Source organism: Mesitornis unicolor, unplaced genomic scaffold (genome assembly GCF_000695765.1).
Source record: "Mesitornis unicolor isolate BGI_N332 unplaced genomic scaffold, ASM69576v1 scaffold12264, whole genome shotgun sequence".
Taxonomy (NCBI): domain Eukaryota; kingdom Metazoa; phylum Chordata; class Aves; order Mesitornithiformes; family Mesitornithidae; genus Mesitornis; species Mesitornis unicolor.
Genome location: NW_010178091.1, coordinates 4,547 through 14,861, shown reverse-complemented (window position 1 = coordinate 14,861; position 10,315 = coordinate 4,547). Strand labels below are relative to the sequence as shown.

The following is a 10,315-nucleotide window of genomic DNA, read 5'->3' as shown; positions in this document are numbered from 1 at the left end:
GATAAAATTGTGAAAGCAATAAAGGATCCTCAGAATGAGTTCACTGTGAGTTTGAGTCTTTTTTACAAAATGCCAATGTCTGGGAGATCTTGAAGCAAGCAGCAGTAGGGGGAATTAATGTGTGCACTCTCCATCTCACTCCCTGGGCTCACTCATTATGGTGGGGGAACTGTGAAATCAGGAAGTAAAGTTGAGTGTCTTCTGGTGGGAGGGGAAGAGGGGCAAGGTGATCACTGTGCAAACACTAGTCTTGTATGAAGAGAGGAGGGAGTTCCCCAAATGAAGCTGAGGACAGCCACCCCACAGTCTCCTATGGGATACTGCAATATTTTGACTGGCATTGGAAGGCCAGTCCAAAACCTGCAATCCAGCCTTTCTTACGGTACTCTCCTCTGCACATGTGCTGGGATAAGGCCTAACTTCATTTTCTCTCAATCTGATACTGAGCACAGTAGTCTTCGACCCTACCCAGAACCCAGAAAGTGCTACAGCTGTTGAAGGATTAAAGGAGAAAGAGTAAGTCCATGATACACCCTAGCCTCTGAGCAGAGAGAAACCCATTTCATGCAGCAGATCTCCAACTGAGGTACATGCTGGATGCTAGATTAGCTTGCTGGTTGGAGTGGATCCATCACACAAGTCCCACCAGAAGGTAAACAGACTCTGCATCCATATGATATGACACAGTGCTCTACCTGGCAACTCCTTGTTTTTGTCTTGGGCATGGCAAAAGAAATAGTAGAACCGAACCCAAGCAATGTTTTATCGCAGTGTTAGAGCAATCCAGGCTATAAAACAAGTCAGGAGTTAAGTTCTGTGCCTCCCAGTCTGTGAGTGCTTTCCATAGCATTTCACTGTATGCCAAAAGATGCTTATACCACCTGTTTTGTTAGTACAGGAGAAAATACTTTAGAAATACTTCAAGACCAGCCTTGGAATTTACATTTTAAGTTTTTATGTTAAAGACATTTAGGAGCAATGATTTGCATTGATTTCAGTGCTGGTTTCTAAAGACAGCAGTCATGTATATGCAAACAGGCATAGTGAATTTGAGTTACTTTGGTAATGAAAATTCTAATTCAGAGGCCACGCCTGCTGAGCAGTTGGCTGAAAGCTTTTACTCCTGTTTGCCAGCTCAGTCTAAATTCACCTGCAATAGGATTGCAAAGTGTTCAGTTTGCAAACTTTCTTGTAAGCAGCATGTCAAACTGCTGGTCGAGAATGCGTGCTTACATTTAGCTTGCATCTTACTGTTAAGCAAAACCAAGAATTAATAAACCTGGGCTAAAGAAATCAAATCTTGCTGCTTTTATATAACCTTCAGTTTGCCTCTGTCCTTGCAGAAACAGTGAGCTGGAGAGAGCTGGCTTTGCCACTGACCCAGAACAGCCTCAGCTTGGGTCATAGAGTGAGCCTAAAGTGACCAGCTGGATCAGCTGTTTGTCATTTGCTTCCCTGCGTTGCAGTGAGCAGGTGGATCATGCCAGTATTTTCTCTCTTCTTAGAATCGGCAATAAGGTGCATGTCAGTAGCAGGTGATTGCATGCACACTTGGAGATGTCCTGCTGATCCTTGCACTCTGTTCTTGCCTTTCCTTGCCCGTTACATATGGAGAAGCCCCCCATATTCTAGCCCAAGAATAGCGATGGTGCTACAGGAGGTCATACAAGGCCTCTGCCGCACCAAAATTGAGGACGTGGGTGACATCAAGGTCTTGGACAATGCTCCATCCGTGTAGCGGGATGAGATGGCAGAATTGGGCAGGCCCTTGTTTGACCTTGGGAAGGGCTGCAGAAAGACAAGCTGTATGGACAGGTCCTTAGCTAGCAGCAACCAATGCAGAGCAGATTGTAAAGTCCACCTCTCCCCAGCTGTCCTGGGCCTGAATGTTTTCCTTGTGCAACCCAAACTTGGATCTCACACCGTGTTTTCCCAGCTCATGAGGTGCATAGGCCATCACTTGGCACAAGGGTCCTAGTCTGTCTTTTGTGAGTCTGCAAACAAGACTCATCTCCATTGAACCTTTCTTGGTCACTCGGTAATTTCTGTTGTCACTGCTAATACAGGGTAAAACAACGCATTGTTCTCAGTGGGACTTTTCTCCATCAGCCAAAGGACAGGGAAGTGTCTGATTTATAGCTGATGCCTCCAAGAGAATCCGCACAAGGATTGTGTGGATTGCAGGTCCACCTTGTGTGATAGTGGAAATGAGGAACTGCAAGGTACGGAAGTGGTAGGGTGAATGTCATTTGCCTTTTCAGAACTTAAAATAATGCAGTAACCACAAATCTCCTTCTTTCCCCAAGGTCTGCACTCTACTTACACTGTATCTGCTCCAATGCGGGTGTTGAGGACTCCTCTGCCTTGCCTCTGCTTTCTGAAGAAGGTTCAGGGCTCTTGTCCTACCCACAGTTCAATAATTCATGTTTAAACACTTCCATGAATCAGTAATAAGGTTTTTCCAGCCCTCAAAGCAAATGGGGTTTCAGTGCTTGATTCTGCCAGCATAAGGGAGATCATAAAGAGCAGGAGGGGGCTGTGGTCTTGGTGCAAAGATCAGAGGTGGGTCAGGAAAGGAGAAAGGCAGACCGATCCAGCCATGAATCCAACGCTGCCACAGACCCACATGGAGCTTTGATCCCTTCATAGAAGTGATCTTTTGTGGGTTTCCCATTTTCACAAGATTTTTCATATTGTAGATGCTTGTATAGATGTTTTACCCAGCATACAGTTTGCTCGTCCCTCACAGACAAAGCTGACTAAAATGAGAATCAGAAACTCCTGCATTTTCCATTGAGCTGGCCATACATTTTTATCAAGTTTCTTTGCCTTCAAACAAAGCAAGTACTGCAATTCAGAAGAAGATGGAAGTGCTTCTAACTCCTTACACCACTGGAGGCAAGGTATCCAATACACATATAGTTGGGGAACAGCTAACATTGTGGTTTATTTAATTAAACAAGAGCAATTAAGATTATAATCTGGGCATAGTTAATGATATGTCTGTAATCTTGTTTTTATCACAGGAGCTGACGTTTCGCCTACCTTCAAGTGGACAGTTTCTTTTAGCTAAAGTCTAATTGCTCTCTAGAGTAGGTAACTGCTGACCACCTGAAGGAAAACCTGCTGAGGACGCTTGAAGAGAATAGCAGAGGTGGAAACTCCAGTTACAGTACAAGTTGTGGGTGTGGGGATGCAATAGCCCCACTGTTTTTAACTGTGTGAATAGGACTTGTAAGCACTCTGAAAAAAAGGGCTGATACGTGGCTTTTTAAATGAGGTGCTCCATCTAGCTACATCTGCAAGGGAATCCTGGGGATGGAGAGATTGAACTAAGAGGCATGAGGAGGATGCTGTTGAAGACGAGGTGCCAGTCTGGGGGAATCTGGAGACGTCATGGCTGTATTGAGATAATAGGAAGGCTGGACACAATGGGCAACTGAGACCTCAGGGTGCTTTTTTCTTTTTATCTTTTTTTCTTCTTTCCTATGCTGGGGCCCAGCAGCCCCATGCCACACAGGGACACTCGTTCACCTGCAAGGTGTTCAGTTGCATGGGATTGAAGTTAGGATCATACGGGGAATGTTTCAAAGTTGCAGCACTGCTTTGTTTCGGTTCATTTGGATGCTCTAAACCCTGTGGTGACGCTTCTCTCTGCCCATCCCTCTCCAGGCAAAGACTTGAGGCTGCAGGGCCTCCCTCCCAAATGCCATGTCCACAACCTTGTTTCAGCCCACTTGCCAGCTGCACTGGTGCTGACGAGCACTCCCATGCCAGCAGCACCCAGCTGATTTTTTCCAGTGCTGGTTTACAGCAAAGTTACGCTAAAGCTGAGGGAGAATGTATCTCAGCATACTAGGTGCAGCCAGAAGGAAAGGGTCAAGCAGGTGAACTAGTGCAGACTGGTGTAAACTGGTGCGAGGCAGGGAAGGGAGAAGCAAAGGGCAAATCAAGGCAGAGAGAACTGGAGAGGAGAAATGGAAGCCCTGCCAAGACATAGACTGCAAACGTGATGGCCACAAGGCATAGACATACAGACATGACAGGACAGACAGCACTGCTTGGAGCAGAGGTGCTGGGCACACCTGGGTGCAGAAGGTGGACAGAGACATCACATCCCAGGGCCCAGGGTATGACTGCAAAGGTCTGTCTTTTTAAACAGACCCAAACAGGAAGGTGTCTTTATGTTTTAATGCTAAATTAAGGGGCGTACATGGAATCAGAGCAATTCTGGGCACCAGCTCCCACCCCATGCACACACCCCATGGTGATGTGATGCTGAAACCAGTTTCGACAAATTCCTGTTAAACTTTTAGAACTGAGTGCCATTGTCTAAAGTGGCTTTGAGTTCCCTCCCTGCTCTGAAAAGGGTTTTTTTTTTTCCACCTGTTGCAATCGGCTTGCTTTTGACACACTAACACAAGCAAAACAGGTCAGACTGGTTTTCAGCAAGGAAAGAACAAGAAAAAAACAAACACAAATATTTTCCTTGCATTGCAATTAAAAAGCTTCAACCCAAACCACAATCACAGCTCAAAAATCTTCCCTGGGTCTGAAGCAACAGAGGTTTGTCTGAGTCAACTTTTATTTCCCTTCCATTCTCCAGTTCTTGTTACTATCCAGGAACTCGAGGCTCAGAATAGAAGCATTTTTTGCCCCACAGGCTGGAAGGGCTAATTTGGTACCACTGTTAGGTACCTTTAATATGTGAAAACACCCATTCTTGGGTCTAAACCTCATTTAAATTAACTCGCTGTTGTGGTTTAACTCCTTCTCGCATCTAAGTGCCACCCAGCCACTCACTTCTCCCCTCAGCGGGATGGGGGAAGAGAATCAGGATAAAAGTGAAAAAAATAGTGAGTTGAGATAAAGACAGTTTAATAGGTAAAGCAAAAGCTGCACACAAGCAAAGCAAAACAAGGAACTCATTCACTACTTCACATTGGCAGGCAGGTGTTCAGCCATCTCCAGGAAAGCAGGTTCCATCACCTGTAATATTTATTTGGGAAGACAAATGACATAACTGTGAACATCCCCTCTTTCTCCTTCTTTCCCCAGCTTTTATTGCTGAGCATGATGTGATGGGATCTGGAATATCTTTTGGTCAGCTATCCCAGCTGCATTCCCTCCCAGCTTCTCGTGTGCCCCCAGACAACTCACAGGTGAGGTGGTGTGTGAAGCAGAAGAGGCCTGGACTCTCTGTAAGCACTGCTCAGCAATAACAAAAGCATCTCTGCATTTCCAGCACAAATCCAAAACACAGCCCCACACTAACTACTATGAAGAAAACTCTACTCCAGCCAAAACCAGCACACTCACTCAAGTTAACAGTGGAATAATTTCGGCACTCAGATGAACATCATCAGGCCCCTGCCCCTGGCTGCAAGGCCCCACAGACTCCCCTTGACAGAAAAGCCCCTTCATTCATGCCCAAGTCTGTGCCTTCTCCCTGCTAAAGTGCAGTGCTCCTGAGGCTGTAAAGGGCTCTGTACCTGTGTGCAGCAAAGGGAAAATAGCAGCAATGTCTTATGTCTATTTACAAAATCACAGCAAACCCTTCTTTATAAGCAACATCGTGCTGGTGTATGCAAGAGCAGCCATGCACCAATGACAAGTTGATTGGCCCTGCTTATTCAAGATGTTATTCCAATCATCCACATAATTCTGTTATGGTCTACTGTGCACATTGTAAGTTGTATTTTGTGGGGGGAATAATGACACTGGTAATTCTTGGCGTTAAGGTTGTTCCCCATAATTCCATAATTGCACCCTTCAGCGGTTGTAACAAGTCATATTGCCCCTGCAGCAAGTTAAATATTGTCCTTGTCTCTCATCAAAAGTCAGAGATGGCATTTCCAGAAACTGTATGAAAATGTTTGTTAGGTACAGCAGGTTTAGGGAGGGAAACAGGCTTACATGGATGGGCAACAATTAAAATGAGCTGGTTTCATACTCATGCTCCTTACTGCTGGTTGTTCAGGCTTCCTGATAGCAGTAAAAACCCTGGAGGCATAAAGGTGTGGTTCAAGGAGGTTTTAGGACTTTGAACCCAACTACATTACTTTTTTTTTAAAGCTGGAGGCTTTTCCATTTGTCTCCAGTTACCAGCATCAAACTCAGAAGAGACTGAAGGGAAACAGATAGTATCAGGATATAGCTTTCTCTGGCAGGCTCTTTATTGCCATGGTCCCACACAAAAAGCTGCTTGTTTATAGTATATACATTACAAAACAAAACCCTTTCATGTTCATGGGATGACCAAAAGACACACTTGTGAGGGAAGGCTCTTAAGATGATTTCCATCTCAGGAGTGAGAACACTTCATGAATCACGTACATCAGGGTAGCTAAGAATGCAAATACCTACAATGGAAAAACACATCAGCCAGTTAACTTTTTATTACATGCCGTGAGTTCCTGCACTGAGCAAACACCTCGTCATGCATTATATTTCTATTGACTCTTGCATGTTTGGAGACATTCATGTGTGCTAGGACTGGGACAGTTTCTCTCCTCCCTCCCTGAATGGTTGGTGCAAGTAAAGATTTGTGCTTAAGGCAACTCCACTGTCACCTCCTCGCCTTCCTTTCTCTACTTGCCAGGCACTCACCACAGCAGCAATGTTCTCCTGGTAGATGGTCATTATCAGAGGGCTGACAATCAAGCCGATGCCATAGGTGTAGACGGCTTCCAACACAGCAGCACTGAGATAGAACAGAGCTGCTGTTCCCTGGCAGATAGCGTCCTAAGAAACCAGGATCACACAGTCATTTCCAAGGAGGGAGCACACTGCAAAGGGGGGGGAAAGAAACCCACACAAACAAGCCCCAGCCTGCAGTTTGGCTTACAGTAGCAGCAAGGGAAACAAATGTCCATTAGTGATAACTGGGAGGGGAAAGGCCCTGAGGTTTGTCACATCCACTTACCAAGGTGACCCAGGAGCTGCTGCCCCCATGCACCCCACAGATGTAGAGACACAGGAGGCTGGTGGACATGACGAAGCAGAACACAGAGACGAACATCACCCAGCCTTGCAGCATGGCTTCTGGGACCCTTGAGGATGCCACCAGGATCCAGACAAGGCCCCCAAAGACCTGCAAGTGGAAGTGGAAGAGAGAGCAAGCATGTGATAAATTGGGCATGCATGCTTCTGGCATTAGCACTGCACATGGCAATAGTCCAGTGATACCTTTAAGTTCTTCCCAGCCTCCACTTGAAACTGGGCATTTAGCTGGGAGCATCCGCCTCTGATCTTGACAAAAAAAAACAAACCAAAAACAACCCCTTGCTGTAGCCCTGCTTCCTGGTGTCACTGCCATTCATGCCTTTCCCACATCAGTGTGCTCAGGAGTCTGGTTCAGACATTTTTGAAGGCTGGTTTCAACGAACAAGGAAGCTTATTTCAGAAGGGCCCATTTGCTTAGCCCCAGATGCCTGAAAGGAGTAGTGTCAAATGCAGCTCACCTGCACAACCACCACAGACATGTGGCCTCATCAAGGCCATGTGCAAATGTAGCCCTGAAAGGAGAGAGAACAGCCTGAAGAGAGGTAGTATGGCCAGTTTTACTCTCTGAGACAGGGCAAACTTGGCTGAGGATCCCAGCTCCTCCTGGGAAAGGGGTGCTTGTATTGCTGTTCCAGCTATTTAGGCCATTCTTCATTGGCTGCACCAAAGCTGTGCAAGGTCAGGTAGCAGGTGGGACTCCATCCTTCTCAGCCAGCCTTGGGAGTTTGCTATGGGTTTTCTGGTGGGGAACACAGGGACAGCTATATCTAGACTCCATCCTTTCTCCACCAGCAGATTCCTACACAAGAGAATGAGAGCATGATATCCAATGCTGCAGAGCATTTGAGCTGCAAGTGGTGTCTGATTTACGATATGCAGTAAATGTCAGATCATTTCTGTCACCTCATGTTTTTAGAGAAGTTCATTGATACTTTAAATCAGTTATGTGGTTGAGATCTTGCAAATACCTGGGTGAAAATCATCTACCAACCTGCTGCTGTTTTGATGCCTCTTGTAACAACCAAAGACTGACACTTGAGCACTAATCCCTTACATAATAACTCATGTGGTGACAATGAGTGTCTTGCAACTAAAGATTCTGGAGAAAACCTTACAGTTTCTCTATTAAAACACAACACAAGAGATATGAGGTTAGTGGAAAAAGTATCACTTCTTATTTGTTACCACTCCCTCTCCTTTCTGCAGGATGTGATTTCTCACTCAGGTATGTTTGACATGGTTTGATTACTGACTTTGGTTTTATGGTGCTGCTCTTCAGAAGACTCATAAAATGAGGAAAGGGTCAACAATCTTTCAATAACAACCCACATCAGTCTAAGAAAAAGTTATCTTTTAAATAACCTTTTACAAAGGAAACAGGTATTTTTCTGCTTGTTTCACCTTTGCCACATAGGCCTGGCTATCCACATATGCAGAAAGCTCTTCATATAAAATAATTACAAGAATTAAACTAAACCTAACAGAATAAAAATGGTAGTACTTACTCAGCACATCCAGACGTAGCAATAATCTGAGCTGCAGTCCTGATCTTATGGCATTTTTGCAACTGTCTTATCATTTGAAATGCCTTTTTTTTCTGTAGTTACCATATTAACCGACTGTAGGCAACCTCAGATTCCACCAAGGATTAAAAAAAACTCTTTAGCCTTCTGAATGCTGTGATTCAAGGCAGCTGCCTCCTTTGTACACAGCAGAGGTAATACAGCTACACAACCTAGAGTCCTGCACCTCCACAGATGGAGAAATCTGGTTGTGCAGCATTCCTCTCTCCTAGTGATTCCTGAGCCTTTAGGATGCACATTTCCAGATCTTACCCAAACCAAAAGATAGGGTGCTTATTTTTGTCTCATTAAGCAAGACACCTTGCCAAATCCCCTAGAGACAGGAATTACAAGCAAACAGTTCAAGGCACAGCCGGTACCATAAGCATGCTGAGGCCAAAAGGACACTCGGCACCAGAACTAACACAGCCCAGTGGCAGGGGTGGCTGATAAGGGTCTGCCCAGCCAAAACTGCCACAGGAACTTTACACCTTCCTTCATGCAGCTGCAGGAAACCTGGACCTTACTCTCAGGGCCTGGGCACAGAGACCAAATCCACAGAGCATATCTGGAGGAGCTGAAGCTAAGCCTTTCTCTACATATCAGTAATACCTACTTGAACCCAATTCCTCTTTGCTAGACTGCTATCATTTAGAGAGCGAAGTAAATGCTGTAAATCCCAGGAGTGCGGACTGAGTTGGGTGACAGGAAAGGATTTGGTTCCAGATGGCAAAGTTGAAGTTTTTAGCATTAAATAAACCGAATGCCATCCTACAACACTCAGCCAAACCCCTCAATGCTGGATGACGGTGCTCAGGCTTTGGAAAAAGCCTCTCAAACTGTTGTGAGAAGCACACATTTCATGAGTTGGGGCAGAGGACACGGAGAAAAAGGTTCTAGCTGAAACTTTCCATCTTTTAGTCAGTGCTCACAGCAACTGCTTTTAATCACTTGTGCTAAGTCCATTAAAATTATGACTTTCTCTCACTCAGTGAAATGACAACACATGAAGAAGTTACAAGGTGTTTGCTCACCCTTTGCTCTCCCACTGTTGCCCACACACCCAGGTCTAGCACTTGGTACCTCCAGCTCGGGGACGCTGCAGCGGAGCCGTACAGCTTCGGCAGCCTAGGCTCTTTGCTGCTGCTACAAATGATTACCTCAGCTAGCTTTTACCCCCTGTTTTAAGCAAGCACTGTAGTAGCTGCTAAAATCATCTTCCAAATAATTACCTGGCTCAATTTGGCAACCTAGTTTAAACCCACCTGCAACCCCTTCAACTTTGTTAGGCAGGAAATTACAAAAGGCGTTCAGGTGCTCACCACAAAAATCCCCTGCAGACTGAAGGAGAATTTCAGAGCCCCAGCTCAGGGCTTGTGGTTTTCTTTGAGGGTGAGCTAAGCACCAGGAGCTGTCCCCAGACCCTTGTGGCTCCTGAATCATATGCTTTGTGTCAAGCCTCACCCCTCAGACACCTACAGCATGAAGTGTGTTGGATGCCCCACAGGCAACATCTGCCCTCCCCCAGGGAAAAGCCAGTACTCACAAATTCAGGAATGAAGAGCACATCTGGGAAAGTTGTCAGGACGGCCAGGCCACTGGGCAAAGAGGAGCTGGAAGTTGCAGAGGACATTGCAAGCCTCTCTCACAATGACTGTTGACCACTGTGACTGTAGCTGCCAAATACAGTCTCCTTCCCTCCTCTCTCTTCCCCCTTCTCTCTCCTTCTTCCTGGTCTTTCTACTTCC

General features: G+C 45.7%; 1 protein-coding gene across 3 annotated transcripts; it reads right to left on the bottom strand.

The window, feature by feature from the left end:
• Nucleotides 1–6,287: 6,287 nt before the first annotated feature.
• On the bottom strand, nucleotides 6,288–10,200 carry MAL (mal, T-cell differentiation protein). 3 transcript variants are annotated; one of them, XM_010182327.1, is made up of 4 exons: nucleotides 10,114–10,200; nucleotides 6,926–7,093; nucleotides 6,610–6,744; nucleotides 6,288–6,362 (listed from the first exon to the last, which is right to left on the bottom strand). In XM_010182327.1, the coding sequence occupies exons 1-4, from the start codon at nucleotides 10,198–10,200 to the stop codon at nucleotides 6,288–6,290; spliced, it is 465 nt and encodes a 154-aa protein (XP_010180629.1). The 3 variants fall into 3 exon arrangements, with proteins under 3 accessions (XP_010180629.1, XP_010180630.1, XP_010180631.1); XM_010182328.1 differs by lacking the exon at nucleotides 6,610–6,744; XM_010182329.1 differs by lacking the exons at nucleotides 6,610–6,744; nucleotides 6,926–7,093.
• Nucleotides 10,201–10,315: the final 115 nt, after the last annotated feature.